Here is an 18,694-nt window from a genome sequence, read left to right as displayed (position 1 = left end):
TTGTACGACGATGAATAGCTTGCGCAACACAGCGTACATTATCTATTTGACAGGAGCGACAAATAAATTTTGTCCACAAGCAATTAAACAATCAATCGACACGCAACGACTTGCATATGGATTTTCAAAAAATACACCGGATACCGCGCGTAGAGGGGGAGAGATTCTATTTAATTACAGTTTCAATTTGCTATTCGTTCGCCGGACCTGACGTTTATCGAATTTAGTTTTATTTCCTTCGGCATGCGCTACAATGGAAAAAGTTCAAAAGTTCCTCGGCGCGCACACGCGATTTTCTATTAAAAATTTCCAAATAACGAACGCTTTTACCGGTGATTAAAACTTTTAAGCTCAACGCATTATCGATAAAAAAATACAGTAACAGAGAATGGTTTGTTGATACGAATGATAGCAGACCATTTGTTTTGGGTAATTAAAAATAGAATTCCGTTCGAAGAGCACAGGTACTCGAATTTAGCTTTGTGAAGAAAATAACGCCACGAGAAAGTATTGAAAGGAGAAAGCATGTACAACTTCCGGTCGCTTCGAACAAATCGTCGTTGGAAATCTTTTCTTGTCTGTCGATGAAGTCGCTTCGCAAGTTTCATTTTGTGTATATCATTGTCTATCGTAAAAATATTTCCATTTAGAGGGATCAAAAAGTCGATATTTCATTTGTTGAACGCTTTTAAAATATATTTTTAAATTTCTACGTCTGAGTCAGATGTGATAACAAAAATTACGCTGTGTTTTCTCAGACTATAACAAAATGCGTATGAAATATTTTACAATTTCTACAAGGAGTTTATAGTTATTAACTGATTAGATATTTTTTACCTCAAAGGTCGTTTACGTAAAAAATAGCGTTTCCAAATATGAATAATTGCTTAAGCAAACTAAAATAAATTTCCAAAAACCGAAAGACGCATGTTCTATTGTCAGGAAAATTAAGAAAAAGAAGGCAAATCTGGTATTTTTGACGTGGCTAACGAAGAGGGAAGACCTGGGCGAATTTTATTCCATGCAACGTGACGAAGCTCGGTCAGGAAAGAAATGCTCTGCAGTTTCAACACGGTGAAGCGGAATGCGTGCAATATTTCTCTATATGTTGAGATTAGAGCTTCCGCACAGTCATGGAAGGGGGAGCAAAAAAAAAAAAAAAAAAATTGCGAATAATCGCAACCTAAACCTCTTGGCCGAGGTTGCGCTGGGATTTCGCAATTATTTCGCGATTCTCCAGTTCGACGATCGAATTTCACTGGAAATTCGGCTGATGCTAATTAGAAATTTGATCAAAACCGATGAAATTTACCTCACCGTTACAAAAATAAGGCTGATTCGTAGCAACGTGAAACGCCAATAGTTGAGTAATTGTAAATAAATAATATCGCGTACTACCAGATCGAGGCGGAATTCGGCGGATATCGCAAACTATTGCTTGTGTAAATGCAACGTTTCAATTGAAAAAGCCTTCGAATAAAATGAATTAACCAATTGAAATGGTAAGCCAGTTTTAAGATGCAAAAATGAAAGAAAGAAGGTTGTCTTAATACAGAAGAGCGTGAATTTTATTCAAGATACGACGAAGAAAGTTCTAGGTGATAGAATAATTCATTTCAGATTTTGGAGCTGTCATTAGATAGAACCATGATCGTAAAACCGCAAACATACGTAAAAATTAAAATACATAATTTAATAATTAGATATTGAGGTGTCCCAAGACTTTCGCGCTAAAGTATAAATACCATCTAACATGTATTTAAAGAGAGCGAAGTATTTTTACAAAATTATTCTCCTTCTAAATCTATAAATAGTAATGTAAGCGATCAAATGAACAAAAGCGCGTCTTTTATTTTTACTGCAAATCTTCGTTCTGCTGTACCACAATGTTGCTAATATATTTACTGAATGGATATTTCAGTATGCTTGAATTTTTCTTTAATGAAATAGTTGCAATAGTAAAATTAGTATCGATTCGCCTGATGGTCTAAAGACATTCACAAATTAATTCTCAAATCTACTGTTTCCGAACGTCGAAACATAAGCTTGAAAGAAGCTTATAGCGCAATCGGATAGAGCACGGTGCGATGGGAGCGTAGCTCGCAGAGTCCAAAACATTTGAGATGGAATTAATGGTGAAACCGATGATAGGCCGAACGATTTTTTGCCATAATATATCGAACGATTTCGATACTTCGTTATTTGTTCGCGTGAACATTCGTGAATCTGAATAATCTATCTTGAGGGAACCTAGTAGGAAAAGGAGAAAATCGGGACAAAGAGGATAGAGAATAACCGAGTCAGCGTAGATGCTGATTTTAATTCGCCCCGCGTCCTACGCCCTTTCCCTCGTTTCTACCGGCTCAACCGGGCTCACTCCTTCTCGCTCCGTGCAAACCAACCCCCTGACACCCTCTCGACACGAATCTAACCCCAACGTAGGCGAAACTACGGCAAACTTCGCAGTGACGTACGCGAACAGATGCTCGACTAAAGATCCACTCGCGCTTTATCTCGATCTTTACATTTTCACCAGTATCTCTTCGTTTTCGAGAATCCTCGACTGTTACACAGAATATACAGTGAATCGCGAAAGTGTTCGGACATTCATTGAAATTCCTATAAATATATTATGTGCGCTATACGAATATATTTTGGAATATCATTAAATATATTTTCCTCAAATTATAGAACTTCTTTCGTGCCACCAATTTGTGTATTTCTAATAGATTTTTGTACCCCGACGAAACAATAATTTATATTCTCTCAATAACGTTCCAGTAAAATTTTTCACGTTATTACACTACTCGATCCTTAATGGGTTAATGAAATCACGAAAAATAGAAGTCGAAGTGTTGTAATGCACCATGCGCCTTCGTTGGCAGATTGTTGGTCCCAGGAGGGGCATGTCCGAGTGACAAATGCGTGGACGGATCGCCAAGAAACGAGAGAGTGGCTGTAGGAATGAAACGTAGGGCGCCAGACCAGGGTTCGCACGGGCCTGACGGAAGTCGGCGAAGAAACAGTGGTGAACCGTGCACACGCACGCTGACACGCTCGAGATCTGACGATAACGCGAGAAAACATGATTTATGAGGCAGGGACACGCCACGTCGTTTGCTCGAGTTCGCGAATGAGTGACCGAGAGTGAACAACCAGCTGGATGAACGAATGACGCAAAGAAAGAAGAAGAGAGTTGGCGGGGAGAGAACCGAGCGAGGCCAAAAAAGGATTGTGAGTAAAAAAGAAAATCAAGGGAAGTTAGAAGAAGAGAAGCGGCACGGGCGTATGTGGGCCAGAGTCGAGCAAAATTATCCGCAGGCTTAATAAATGATAGATAAACATTTGGATAGCCTTGATGCTCGGCCAGCTAATAATGATCGAGCTTTCGAGTGACTAATGACTTTCCTCGACTCGATCATCATCTACCGATGCTCTCTACCGAGCAACGATGATATTTTATTCAATACTGACTGGTCAAGGTCGTAGAGTATACAAAGGAGAAATTAGGTTCCTCGTGAATTAGACAGCTGAACGGAGCGAAACGAACTTCGGGAGCATATAGCCGAAATTGAGCATCATCCAGAGGAATTAATATTTGTGGCTTGTTCGAATGAACTACTCGCTTCGAAGTTGGATAGACGACGATAGAAAGATTCGTAAAGGTATTTAAAAAATGAAACAAAGTAGATCGAAAAATTTAATAAGGATGTTAATAATAATTGTAGAAAAGACGCACGAAAGTGAGGAGAAAAGGGATGAAAAGAAGTTGATTCGTTTCTTGGCGACTGAATGTTAATCGTGTATTTATGTAATGAAATTAAAAATTCATAAAAAGTGGAGTTAATCGACGGTCGATCAGTTTGGTTGCTGGAGGGCTCAGTTTATAACGAATATTCAGGCCAAGATTCAGACTAAAAACAGTCTGACGACAGACACCTTAATTCTATTTGAATTTACTTTCAACGGCGATCAAGCATCGCACGTTTTTACACGTATAAAGCGGCAAAAAAAGGTAGACAGCTCAATCTAACGAAGGGGTTAATTGCAACGAGGTTTTTATGCTGATTGCTGCCACGCGACAAACGTAAACCGACGTGACGGACCGATAATATCGAGATCTCGAAAGCGAAGACCGGTTGTATCCGTTTGGTTCTCCGAGATTAATGAACGCGCTGCTCAAGTATCAGTGGCTCATTAAGACACATTAACCCCGGCCTCTTTTCCTTCCTTCTTTTTTCACGGTGCTTTGTCCTAATGGCGCATTGATCACTGTTCGCCCAAAGAAAAACGGGGCTCCTGGAGATTCACCGCAAAAAGAAGGACGGGAAAACATTCGCGTGCCTCTTAGCGCGACAAATGCGCTGTGATCAATTCGACGTGGGTTGTTAATCGATTCGAAGTGGTTTCGATACTTCTTCGGAGCCAGTCTTCGATTCATATCACTCCCGTGAAGAATTTCGTGCGTCTCCACATGTTTTTACTCGCCCTAACTTTTTCTCCTAACTTTGTCAAGATCAGCAGATACAGAGTGCCTGATTTTAATTCATTATCGGAAATATTTTGGAAAGTATACCGGATAGAAGAAAAAGCCGCTTGACAAATTCAGCCATACCACTTCGTACGCTACTTTGTTCAAAAATTCGTGAAGCTGCATAACCAACGTAACGAATTCGCTTAGATGTTCGTGTAATATCAAGTATCCAAAGACGCTGAATTGACTCGAAAAATTTTTCAATAAAATCACACGTGATATGATATGATATCGCGACTCATCTCGTTATTTGTTATCATCTTCGAACAAAAATCTCATCTATGATATCAGCAAACGTAGACATCCTACGAACTGTACTAGTACCACTTTGAAATTAGAATCAACATTAATATCATTGCCATTGAAATTAAAATATTAATAAAAACAACAAATTAGTAATTTATTTTGAGACTGATACCTTTCAGCAGGAAATAACAAACTACATCGATTAAGGTATTAACAATTATATGATTCCACTAAAAACATCTAGTAACATCTTTCCTATATCCTGGCATGATTCACTTCCCAAAGAAAATTTCGATCGAAATATTTCCAATAACAGATTAGCTTATAATAGGACACCGTATATAATTCCCATTGACGAAGATGCAATAAGCCGATGATTTAATCGATTATCGAACTTTCCATAGACTATCGCGGGCGAAGAGCGACGACGCGATTCGTCTTCGATACATTCCAAACGGCGATTGCCCGCGAAGATCGCATGAAGTCGAGCGATCTCTCCACAAAGAGTCTATTAATCCAGCTTGTCTGAAATCGACGGAAAACTCGATAGTCCAGGAACGAGACATGTGCGCCAACGATAATCCACGATTCACGAGGATTGTATCTTATCACTATTATCAGGCACCTCTGAAAGGAGAATAAGTTTATCTAGCCGCGTTGTATGGGCCAGGAAATTTTATAATGCATGGAATCGTGCCACGTATTCATGTATGACTCCCATCGTGTTTCCGCGAATTCCATCGATTTACCCCTTAAAGGCTATCACTTCGTACGAATCGTGTTTTAGCGTCGCAACTACTGCAAGCAATAATTCTCCTATTTCTCATTTGCTATTGAATAACAAAAAGTAACAGAAATTCACTTGCTTAATTTTATTAATCGAAGAGTTTGCAATAGCAATATCGGCTGCAATATTTAAAATATCTTTGATTGGGAGAAAAAGACAGATGTATGCTTGTTGCTCGAAGCTTTCATATCAAAAGGTTCGACAATTTAGTACATGGAATATTAGCCGACTACGAATTTATAATACATTTCCAAGTACGATTTAATTTCGTTGATTTACTCAAATTAATGGGCACTTTTAAAGTAAAATTTGTACTGCGTATTGCAGTGAACTTCGATCTATGATAGCATTAAGGGTTAAAATCATGAATACGCTCGTCGTTTCGACAAACCAATCTCAGTCGAAGTTTATACGATAAAAATACAAATGTTCCTTCTTTTTATTCTTTGCCATGTATGGGATTAAAAAAACGGTGAAAAGAAAAACACATTGATCGAACAAGATAGATCTATCATTGTGTCAGCTTCTAAAAGGAAACCACGCTCGAGGTACGATGTTAGAACGCGTACTCCGCTCGTTCGTAATTCAATCTGATCAGAAACAAGGTTGCACAAACGGAAAGCAATTAATCATCCGCATAGTTTTCCCGTCCGTTAATACCTAGTCATCTGTCTAATCGGTTACCGTATCTACTAATGAACTTCCCTAACCTTTACGCGAACTCTTTGTCTCTACGAAATATGCACGAAACTAGAAATGTCTCTAGAAAACCCCCCGTTTGACCTCCTATATATTTCTAATAATAGCTAAGACAGAAATCCTGGAACCAGTCATTTTAGCTAATTTGGTATTTCTAATGCTACAAACAGCAAGGTATCGCGTATTCGTGTATTATTAGACTGAGGATTTTTATGCAAATTCGAGAATAGTTTAAAACGATAGAAACTCGCTAGAAAATTGTTTTACCCACGGTACTTTGAATATTTTACATATTTTTCCATATTATGCGCATTCTATGCAATTTTGCATTCTCGCCGTAGTCTAAAATTCGTAATCTACTTATTTTTAACTTTTACAGTAGGAATAAATAGTACGATAGTATACAAAAAATATTTCGTTCCAATACTCATGAACAGTGGTCTCGTTATAAATTTACGAAACGTGACCGTTCAATGGGGCGAGTCTTATAATTACAGCTGCAAGATAAATAAATTAGAGTAAAAGGTAGAAAGAATAAACTCACCTCTGTACGCTGCTGTAACCTCTTGTTCAACTCGTAGAGCCTGTAGTCCGGCTGGCCAAAGTACGGAGTATGCCTCCTGGGGACAGGCAACGATCTGTCAGATCAGACCGATCGGTCATGTTAGGTGTGCTGTGTACAGTGTGTTCTCTGGTGTGGGTCGCGTGTCGCATGCATGTGGACCGAAGGGAGTTCAACATGCATCGTCGGACTTTCGTAAGCCGCCTGAAGCGGCCCAATGAATCGACGAAACACGTCGAACGTGGCACAGATTCGCGGCCCACCAAACTTACGACTTTCACCGAGGGGGGATCAACAATCGCGAACACACATACTCTATTTCCCGGTTATTCCGACTAAAAGAATACTGAGTTCTCCTCGAAACCGATTTCCAATAGTCCCGACTAATCGCATCGAACGGACCTTCGGTCGCTCGTCTAATTGGGACTACGTTAAGACGCAACTATGACGTGGTTTCAGCACGAAACTTCGTACAGACAGCAGAGACACGCGTCGATCATGTTTCACTGAAAGTTCGTCGAACTTGATCGCTTCATTCGAACTTTGAGTGTAGCGCTAAGGCGGGAGATTTAAATTATCGATCAAAAGAACGTGGACACTTGCTTGTTTTTATAAAAAGTAATTTAATTAGATTGTTTTATTATTAGAGCTATGGCAGAATATTGTAACGATATACGATAAAATTTGTCTTTTAAAGTTAATATACACTAGAAAGATCGATAACTGTAAGCGTTAAATGTTAGGGAGCAGTTCATTATTTTTAGTTCGTTTGTGCGTCTAACAATAGATAGGATAGAAAAGATTCTTCAAAATTAATACAGAGTCTATGAAGATTAATTTTAGCAATAATATTTAAAGCTACTAATAGTTGGACAAATTGTATGTTTAATTTTAATACATTACTGATAAGCGATTTTAGTTTCGTGTGATATACATGTATTGAATTCACAAGAATATCTTTTGAGCATCGATTTATCATTAGTTTATATATTTTAATATAAACAGAATAAAAATGTCCACACACGAGAAAAGGTATACGTGCTACTGAATCGTTCATTATTCTGTTAGTATTTGAAAAAAAATTGTAACGACCGTGCAACCCGGAATAGCATCCATGATCATGCCTATCGTGACCGAACTAACAGCGTAAATCAAATTTAATAAGCTCGTGCATGTCTTTCGGTTGCTTGGATCTGCACGCGTGTCAAACACCTGTTAGTGCCGCGATCGTTCAAACCGGGACTAAAATCTCGATACGCGCTGTCAGTTTACAAAACTAATTCTTTTGAAGAAACTTCGGTTAACTGGCACGATTAACGAAATCATTATAGAATAATAGCCGATAAAACTTTTAAAAAGATCCATAACTTATTATAATTTCACTGAAATCTACTGGTACGTATGATTCTATGATAAATGAGATCATGCATTCAATTTTAAAAACTATACTTAACCCTATCCTTCTCTTTCTATAAAATATGGAAAGTTTTTAAATAATTAATTTTAATATTCGATACAATTTTGTCACCTTTTGCATATTCCACGCTTTCTATCAATAAAGTATCCCGAAAACAAATATTTGAAGAGATAGAAACACGAGGAAAAAATGAAAAAACATAGGTAAAGAGATTGATGTAATTTGTAGTCTATATTATTATACTAGCGTGATCGCTGTTAAAAGAAAAATTCGTGGCGAAAAAGTTAACCGATTTCGAGGAGAAAACATCGATCTTACAAGGAAGAACGTTTCGTCGTTCAGATATTCGCAAAGTAATAAATTCATGGTTAGATGTTGCAACATAGACGAATATATGTGTGCTCATATCAGACGCAAAGTTCTAATTGAATATAAGAGTTGATTGTACAAAGGAAAGACCGTTGCACTGTAGCAGCGATAACAGCGTGTTTCGAGGGTCACGAATCGACTGGCTACACTGATATCGATCACCCTTGTGTCAGTGCGAACCGACTCTCTGTGTTGCGTCTTGTTGCTCGTGATCGTCTAAACTTCGTCGAAACTTTACGACTACGAAGTATCTTTCCAAAGGTTGCTGTACACGCTGATCGCGATTCAACGTAGTCATTAGCATATATAAAATCTTTTCCCCTTGAATCCTGATAATTATCGAAAACCAAGATACATGCACATTATCCCACGGAAGTACTTGAACATTTACCATAGAAAACTTTTATGTAACAATTGTAACACATATTGATGTGTTATATAAAAATGTATAATTTAAAAATGCATATAGAAGTTATAATATCTACTTGGTAAAAGATTAATTTGCAATACGAATGATCGCTTTAAGTATAACATAATATAATTTAAAGATGGTCCCATTGAATATCGAGGCTTGTTAATATAATGGACAATTGACCGTTTAAATACTTTTGTGTTTAACGTACTAGATAATATTTTTGTGAGCTTGTATACATATATACGATCTATCTAGTTTTAGGGGTTTCTGAGCACAAAACGCGAATCTTATCGGTTTTCCATAAAACGTTGGCCGGCCAATAGCGCATTGGAAAGCACCGCGAAACGACAGACTAATTCTTGGAAATTGAATTTGCGCTGTAATGCCCGCTCGTAATACGGACAATTGATTGGTGGCATCAAAATATTAGCGTTCGACTGACTGGCGGCGGGCTACTGACAAGCGGGCCACCGTTCTCCGGAATTGTTATCGATTTTAATATCGGCACCGCTCCATTAACGCTGTTCACGCGCTCGCTAAAGTTACACGTGTTAGCCGCAATACACATCGAAGCGCATCGCGATCAAATAATTCGGTCACCTGATTTCATCTCGACTTTAACTTCCTCGACATTTCATCGCCACGAAGATCTTATGTTTTTAACGTGTTAACGATCACACATTGTCTTCTGGTAGAAGTTTAGTTTGAATTTTGGCAAAGATTTGGGAAGAATTTATGGTGCTATATTGTAGAAAATTTTACAGTATAGAAAATGTTGAAGTGGTCACCACTTCTAAGAAAACTCTACATCTGGTCTTTTTAGTTTTCTCAAGCACTGAAGCTATCGACAGCGTACAGACAATAGACTGGGACGAAGGCAGACCATAGACAGTAAACAGATGACGATGGCTTCGGGGTTTTCAGTTATAGGGTAACACTGCTAGCGTGCGGATCTGAACCAGCTCAAATTATATTCCTACTTGTACTTACGCTTCTGTATTAAAATATATTTTCTACTTTACAATTTATCCACGCGTGCCTCTGTTCATACATCCAATAACCTCAACAGAAAAGAATTTATAGCGCTACATTGCAGAAAAAACTGACGATCCTCTAATTCTTATGATCTTATATTACAGAAAAAAAGAGAGAAATAAAACTTTTCATAATACAATTAGCTAAATTTACACAAATAACCGTTACCCTATTTATCCACTCGCCATCACAGGGGATGATTTACAATAAACAGGATCGTTCGAATCAAATTCCATGGTGTTAAGAAAACAAACAGACCTTGACAAAAATAATTCCTTCTTTAGAGAGTGGATTGGCGGAAAGAGTAAAACGAGCGATAAATATCCGAAATCGGGCACAGGGTACAGAGTGGCGAAGTTCCAGTGAGACACGAACAAGGCACGATACACGATGATGCTGAATGCCGGTGCGAAGATCGATCGTGCCAGAAAGAACTTGGCCTTTGCAGTCTCCGGAGAATCGCCGCCGTGGGACTTGACGACACGTCACAGCCCCTCATACGTGTATACGTGTGTGTACACACAGCAGGGTGAATTTACCACAGAAGGGTCGAGGCTCAAGGGTTGCAAGGCTAACCTACTGTCGCGCACGGTTCACCAGGGACGCGCTCGACAAATTTCTCGTCCCACTCGAGTCTCTGATTCATCTGGATCGCGAACAATCGTAAAGATATATATCTCTATTCTTCTTCCTTTTTCTTCCATGAAATTACTTCAGGTTTCTGAAGGAGAAATGGTTAAGGATAAAGTGTAAGGTTAAGAAAGGTTAACACACGCTCGTTTATAATTACCCAGCTTTTTTTAATCCGAGCTGTGCGAATACACATCGATCGTATATTAAAAAGTGCTAGGTTATGTATTTATTTATAAATAAACGAGGGGTTAATAATAAAAGACATGCGGTTACCGATAGGTCGAAGCTCAACTCAATCACCGTATTATTTTTTGCCGTGTATTTTTAAATTTTATTTACATCGCGTCACGAAATCTCTATACCTTCAAAAATATAGGTCATTGATTTTACACTCATATATCAATGAAATTTTTGTCAAAATAGAAAAAAAATAATACAGAACTTTACAATTTCAACGTAATAGATTCTTTTAACAGCACGGATACTAGAAACTCATTCTTTCTAAGGAAACAAAAAAAGAAGTCGTGTAAAACTGAAGTCGTATAGCTCAAGAATCAACCGAACGATCCAGAAATTTTCGATCCATGTTCTATCGAGGTATTACAGGAAAAAAGAGAATACAAAAGACAGTGATTTCAGAGTAATGGATTCTTTTAACAGGCAGCACACTGAGAACTCGTTGACAGATTCAGCTCGCAGCACGGCATAAAACAGAATCGAAACGCGCTAATTTAGCCGACAACGTAATTTCACGTGAGGCACGTACGCGGCGGTGTAGAGGCGTGCAATAATCCGAAACCGGCTCGCGTGGAGCGCACCAGTTCTCTCTCATTCAAGACGTGCCCGCCACGATCGAACTAATTAATTCGTCGCACGGCACACCGGCAGCTCGCTTCGTTCGCTCGCTCCCCGGAATTTTTTCCTCTTCTCTCCGGCCAACGATCGTGACAGATCGTTCCCCCGATACGGGACCAATCCGTTCAATGAAAAACTTTTAGTCGCGCGCGTGTCACAGTTTCCAGCCTGAATCAGAGGAAACCTTCTTTGAGACACAAGCATGCCAAAGTAAGACAATTTCTTTATATGACCAAAACACGTACGTCGCGTCACGGTGAATTTAAACATTACGCGTAGTAAAGAATCTGTCGTCTTTTACATGAAAGATCAATTTGTATATGTGTATACGATATGGGGCCTGATCTATTAATACGGAGCAAATCAGAATGTACATGACAGTTCCCGGTATGCGACAGGTCATTTTTCTTTGTTAGATATGGACGCGGTAATAGATGAATCTAATTACTAGACTAAGGACGCTTATGCAAATTTGTATTTCCTAGAATTTCCTGAGAAATACGATGTATAAAAGAGCGATGGATTGTCTTATTAGAGAAATGTTGGAACGAGTGGAGTATGCATTTTTTTATGCATTTAGGCGAATTTTGAAGATATAAAGATGCATAGAGAAATACCTAAAATATTTTCTATTTCAATATTCTCTCTTTGGGATATTTTCCATTGTTCATATTCTCCATCTCGGATACCTAAACACCTAGTCTTTCAATTACATATTAATTACAACGAAGCATATTCGAAACTACTCTTCGAGGTAGAAACTAACGAAGAAATCAGTGCAACCTTCAACGCAGTCAACAGTAAACCAACAAAACCTCCTCCATCCGATGCATCGACACACGAGACACTCACAAAACCATTCATCCATTTCCAACCGTTTACAACTCCCCGATCGGACATGTCCCAATTCACCGCTCCACCCTCTGTATCCAGTAAAACTTGAGGGCAGAAACGCGAACGGGCACGAACGAGCAGCCAGGTATTCGCGACATCGTCGTCGCGGGATTTTCGATGGAGTTGCGGCGGGGTGCGGTCGTTATCAGGTCGTGAGAGTTAATAGGTTTAGTTGGCGCGGCTAATGGGCGTCCCGGCACGCCGGCAGGAATCAGCTGACCGGCCAGCTGGCCGTAGAAACGACGTCCAGGAACCGCCAGTTGAGAGCCGTTGCTTGCACGGGTCTCAGATTGGGTTAGCAAAGGGCGCAGTTCAGACCGGAGGGTGGCTGCCGAGGGTGAGTCTGCCACGGAGGGAGGAAGAGGGTGTTATTAGGGGTTGCTCATGGGGTGGCACTGCGATCAATGCTTGGGGAGTCATGCCAGCCCCCCTTTCGAACTCTATATATAGAAGAATCGCGCGCGCACACATACACACGTATACTGGTTACGACTACCGATGGACATCCGAATATTCCTGTCTCGCGAGTTTCCGAACGATTTACTCACAGACAGGTTACACTCCGAAGTTCGAATATTATTCGGAAGCGCCATAACTAAAAAACAATGTGTCCAGGCACATGTGCAACTAAGTTTGATTCGAAAGTAATGGCAGTACGTTCAGAAATGTTTTCCTGCGTGTTAGGTTTTGAAGAAGCAAAGAGATTTTCAAAGTATATAGTTCCCTTGGGAAGTAATACACCATTTCCTACAGTGAGTACACGTTTTCTTCGTGCTTAAAGTGATATTGAATGTCTTGATTCTTTAGAACGTTCACTTGATTGGTCACTTTCTGAATGTAACGTATGGAAAATGACGGTCTTTAAGATGACGTTTTTTATCTCGGAGAATAAGAAGTTGCAGGAAATTCATTGTACTTTTGGAAAGTTCTTATAAGGAGATTGTGAAAACCAAGTTAAGAGGAAGTTGTGATCTAGAATCTAGAAAATAAAGGATTTGTGGTACTACTAAGATTTCTTTCATTGTTAGAAATTCATTGAGTGATAATACTGTGAGTAAATATGTTGCATAAAAATTGACCAACTATGTATGTTTTAATAATTCCGTTTTTCATTAATACTACTAGTCATACAGAAAGTTTCATTATTTTTCTATCAAAATATTCGTTATTGCATCCGAATGTCTGTAATTGTTTAATATTTCGATGAGTTTAACGTGAGTATAAAATTATTTGATTCCAGTGGATTGAAAGTGTACCATATGACAAAAGATCAGTGATAAAATCGTCTCAAAACGTTATAGAAAGGCAGTGGTGTGAATGTGCGTACCCAGGGGATGAGCGTTCTTATGGGAGCGTGACTACGAGAGGGGATGAACGAAAAGTGGCGAGCACGTGGAAACTTGGCGGCCTAGATTGAGATTTTTCGTGCCGCTCCATCGAGCCTCGCCGACAAGATATTCTAGTCCAGTGTCTCGATATCGAGCTTTCATCTACTCAAAGAATATCGATTGCGATCATTTTATACGAGATTACATCAGAATATGAGTCTTTCGCGTGGTAAAAGAACGAAGAGAATTAATCGACCGATAGCTGATCTTGACACTGATCCGACAAATTACAATAATTTCCTGAAGTAATTATCATTATACTCTTACATCGTCATTAAGACATTAAAAAACCACACTAATCAGCTCTATAAACGGGAAAGGAAAGTGATGATGTTGTGAATTCTGTTCTTTTTAAGTATATCCTAGAATTTACTACTATTTATGTCGTCTTTCTGAGCCTGTGCATTTCAACAAGAAATTAGGAAAATCCAGCATATAAATTTTCGCTTTTCGTGACAATTTTGCTCGAGTTTTGTGACACTTGAAATACATGTTCGAAATATCTAATGATAAAGTTCTTACCAGTCATTATCTCGAAAAGGAAATAAAAAAGATTAGGTGTTCGAGTAACGAAAATTTTACATCGTGAACGTTGACAATTTCTGGATAAATTGCCGTTCAATTTGCGATAGTTCCGCGTGAGCACGGGATATGTTTTATCCATTTAGACCGTTTTTTTCCAACTGCGCGTGTGCTGTTCTCCAATAAAAACTACGAGCCAATAAATCCTAAAGTAACGATCTTCCTTCCGTTTTTATAGAGACATTCCTTGCCCCGTTCTGCTCTCTATTTCAAATTTCCGTTGTTCAAACTTCGTCCACAATAGTTACAATTTTAAATCCCATCCCAGTTACAGCTTTCTTGCTCGATACTTCTGTGTTTCTGTAATTAAAACTCTTGAAAATCGAACTGATTAAACCCGCCTTTCGTTAATTAATCCTTCAAACGAGATTTATCTCGTCAAACAAATTTTCGGTGACGAGTGTTTAATACATTTGTAAGCCACTGTACGTGTACAATATATTCCTTATGACTGGTCAGGAATACATAAGATACCAAATATAACACTATACTACAGTTCCTTACATGGAATTGGAACGAAGAACGCAAGGTTCGGCTTATCGGCGCACGTTGTTACGTAACGTCTAAACCTGATAAGAACGTAGATACAGGTATTTATCGATCCCAAACGTGAGCCAAGTAATCGTACCGATAATTGAAACTATAATTTCATTGAACGAGACAAAAGGAAAGATGTGGCGATACGTTCGACGATAATTGACTTTCTCGATCCTCCTCTGCCAGAAGATAGCTACTTATCTCCTGTTTTTGACTACTTTGACAAGATTTCGCAAGAATTCGTCGTTCACGTATGTCACGAAATGTTCGAACAGCCTTGGTAATTTAATTATTGGTATGTAAAAAGATAGCTGGGCAAACTGTAGAACAAATGATACACATAAGAATTTAAATGTGCACTGTAGTTTCATTACGTTTGAATAACTTTAGCGTTATATGTTTGACAAAGCAGCAGTGAAATTCCTACCTAATCACAAAGAATCTTCAGGTAATGTTTGCGTCATTGTTTAACAAAAATTTCATAGAAGCAACCTCTTGGCGCTCCTTTTCCTACAAACAACAGCATACATTTTCTAATACACTATAAAAGAGTAATACGATACAAAAATATTTTTAACACTTCACCGACCGCTAGCGATTCAACAACATACGCACGTCCGACCGGCATCTCAGGCGCAGATTCTCCCTGACGCCGGCTCTGTTTCGGTTTAGACTCTCCAATACCATTCTTTTTGTTCATCGCGAACGGTACGTTTTTCAAATTGCTATAAAACTGTGGGAGCTTACAAAGCAACGCAACTGACGCAACTGAGCAAGGTATCTTAGTACTAAATAACAAATTACTGCTCAAATAATGAGAAAGATTGTCGGCGACAAACAGCCGATTAATACGCTATCGGTCGGTGAGCGTCAGTGACAAAAAACTGATTAATCGGCTATCGGTCGGTAAAGCGTTAAAAATGCTACTGATAATTAGTTTGGAAGCTAGGCGAAAGACTCCAGATGGAAATTTGTATATTTGTCAAAAATTAAATATTATGCTACGATATATTTCAATGTAATCTGGCTGACAGAGCGAGATATACCAAATTCGCGTAACAGTCAACGTGTTAGTTGCGCAATGCAAAAGTTCGTGCAAGTATACACACAAATATATGACGATGCATAAAGGGATAATAGGAGAGTAGAGACGAGAAAGAAAGAGCGTGCTAGCTCTGTTTCCCGGACGGTGATCAGGATTTCGTCAGAGTGAGGCGCACACCGTTCACTTTTCCAGCAATGGCCACTGGCCGAGTTCGACGCGAACCGGCGTGGCACGCTGATTATTGCTCTTTTATGGTTGGCACACATCGCGGCGGGCAACGCGCGCGGTTTTCTCCGGTTCGCTTAACAAGCCGGATCGCTTTCTGTTCCCACGGCTGAACTTCGAACAACGACACGAACTTCGAACGAGAGAGACAACCTCGATCAAGGCTGTGTGTTCTTCTTACAGTTTTGATATTCAATTGCTCGTGTCAGCAGCGGGACAGGACCGGTAGCGACAAGAATATACATGGAAAGGATCAAGGGAACTCCGACAGAGGTCGATAAGAGGAAGAGAACGATATCGACGATAAAGTTTCGTGATCACGGGCAACGATAAATCGCCGGTGCGACCGTGCGATTACTGCTACGCTAGCGACAAAAGTATAAGGGGCTGATGCCAGTCGCTGACTCGATTGTTACTTCATTCTCTCGAACGAGTTTCTACATGTAATCAACTCGTTGCTAGTTCGTGGGATCTTGTTTTGGATTAAGCGCCACCTCACGTTTACCGATCGATGCTACAAATTTTTCTAATCTTGGATATTCCTTCGAATGGTATATTTTTGGTCTTTGAATTTAGCGCGCGCACACACACACATAGGTCGTCCCTCTCGGACATATACCAAGCAGTATCCGATATCAGAAAAAATCTATGGTATACAGGGACCTATGTATCATACAAACGGATGTGAATTCCTGAAACGAAGATTCAAGTCCACCATCTCTCCCTGTAGCATCTATCTTTCAGCTTAATCTATTTCGGAAATACAGCCTTAATTTTCTTGCCATTAGGAGTAGAGTCGATGACAAAATAAGGGGAGAAAAATTCCAGAGTTAGTGAAGATGATGGAGGATCGTATCAAAAATCGAGCAAAGTCGTGATCAGAAGGAAATTCGTCGTATTTGTTGAAAAGTCGAGGGAATTGGAGGTAGAACAGGGGAGACCAGCTCAGGATCGATTTATTTATTCGCAGAAAACGCAGATCGTTTTCACGCGGATTGTGTATCGACGAGCTAGCATGTGGCGTTTCGCCGTTCTCTATGACGAAATCGGCCAGAGAGGCAGACCAGGCCAGGCGAAACGGCGTCGAGAATAGAAAGAAAAGATTCTCATTTCGCCATCGATACGGAACGAACAAACGTTCGCGGGACCGCTTTGTATTAGGAACGCGCGCGAGCGCCGCTGCTTTCACCGTGATACGCCACACGGTTAGAAATCGACGACGAACAAACCAGCGAAATAAAGGGCGCTTGTTCGTCGGTTTTCTTTCGCCGAGGCGATTTATTATTAGGCGTTTCGTCACTGTGACGCAAGGACGACGTTCGGAGACGAGCTACGAGACGCTGCGTCGAATCGCCGGCTATTTATCATCCGCCGTGTTGAACAGTCATTCCAAGACTCCATCGTGCACGCGTCGTTCGACCGATTTCTACAATACCAGACTTTTATCGGAGTGAAAAGAAACTCGTTTGGATAAATCGATTTATATACGAACCTCTCAGAAGTCAAACCGATCAACTCCAATTTTTGTCAATTCCTTAATTTCGTTGCACGAGCTCGTGATGAATGTTCGATCCTAAAGAAACGAATGATTTACATCTATAAGTTCATTCATACTCGCGAGAAAACAATTAAGCATAATAGTAGTAAATCCTAAAGTAAATTTAAAATATACAGCTTACGACATCATCGCTTTTCTGTAGCTTTCAATTTGCGAGGTCGATCGATGAAAGGAATTTCTGCTCGATTAAAAGTTAATAACAATTTTGTAGAAAGCATCTGCATATTTCTTTACAATTGCAGAAACAAAAACATCCTTGGTATCCTCAGTGTTAGAGATTCTGATGAACATCCTGGATAATCAAATTCAAATTGGAAGCGCAGAGACTCAAAGATACGAGGAATTACGTCTTTATTTACATTTATTTAGACGCGGAAAAAAGAAGTAAAATTGACCAAACTACGAAGTATGGTCACTGGTTTGTTCCGCCTGGCCTCTGACCCTAATGATTGCGGGTATCAATTAGCGGTGCATGTCTCCTGGTAATGAGAGTCCAAAAGGCACACCGCAAAAGCTGATAATTAACACCAGACGATAACGAAAAGATCAACCGGACGAAAAACTCCAGATGAAACACCGTAAATTTTTCTTCCTGCGAAATTCGATTTCGGTGATCGTCGTTTTATCTCTCGCCAGAAAAGATCGTCCAACCTAAGAACATGAACATTACAAAACGATGACACATCTGTTCCAGTCAAATTGCCGTGGGATTACTGGACTCGAAGATGTTACACGAATCCAAGGAACCGGTTTTCGACGCGTACTCAACACGAAAGAAAAAAAGAAAAGAAAACTCGAGAGTCCAGCGTCGATCATTTACCCTCTTTCGTGTCATCTACTCCTCGTTTCTGATTCTTTACTGTTTCCTCTATTCCTTTGGCCTTTACTGGCTTCATTCGTTTCTCGCAATTTT

The 18,694-nt window shown here is 39.6% G+C and overlaps 1 protein-coding gene across 5 annotated transcripts in view; it reads right to left on the bottom strand.

Moving 5' to 3' along the window:
• Chi (LIM domain-binding protein 2 Chi) overlaps positions 1-18,694 on the bottom strand; it is a 137,891-nt gene that overhangs the window by 23,446 nt on the left and 95,751 nt on the right. For 3 of the 5 annotated variants that reach the window (XM_076623967.1, XM_033347434.2, XM_033347388.2), the window contains one exon: positions 6,811-6,904. In XM_076623967.1, coding sequence (XP_076480082.1) covers positions 6,811-6,904 — 94 coding nt within the window. The remainder of the gene's footprint in view (positions 1-6,810; positions 6,905-18,694) is intronic. The other 2 variants (XM_076623968.1, XM_033347397.2) reach the window with 1 other exon arrangement.

Source organism: Bombus vancouverensis, chromosome 13 (assembly GCF_051014615.1).
Source record: "Bombus vancouverensis nearcticus chromosome 13, iyBomVanc1_principal, whole genome shotgun sequence".
Classification (NCBI taxonomy): Eukaryota; Metazoa; Arthropoda; class Insecta; order Hymenoptera; family Apidae; genus Bombus; species Bombus vancouverensis.
The sequence above is the reverse complement of the archived record's forward strand: the minus strand, read 5'-3'. Positions and strand labels throughout refer to the sequence as shown.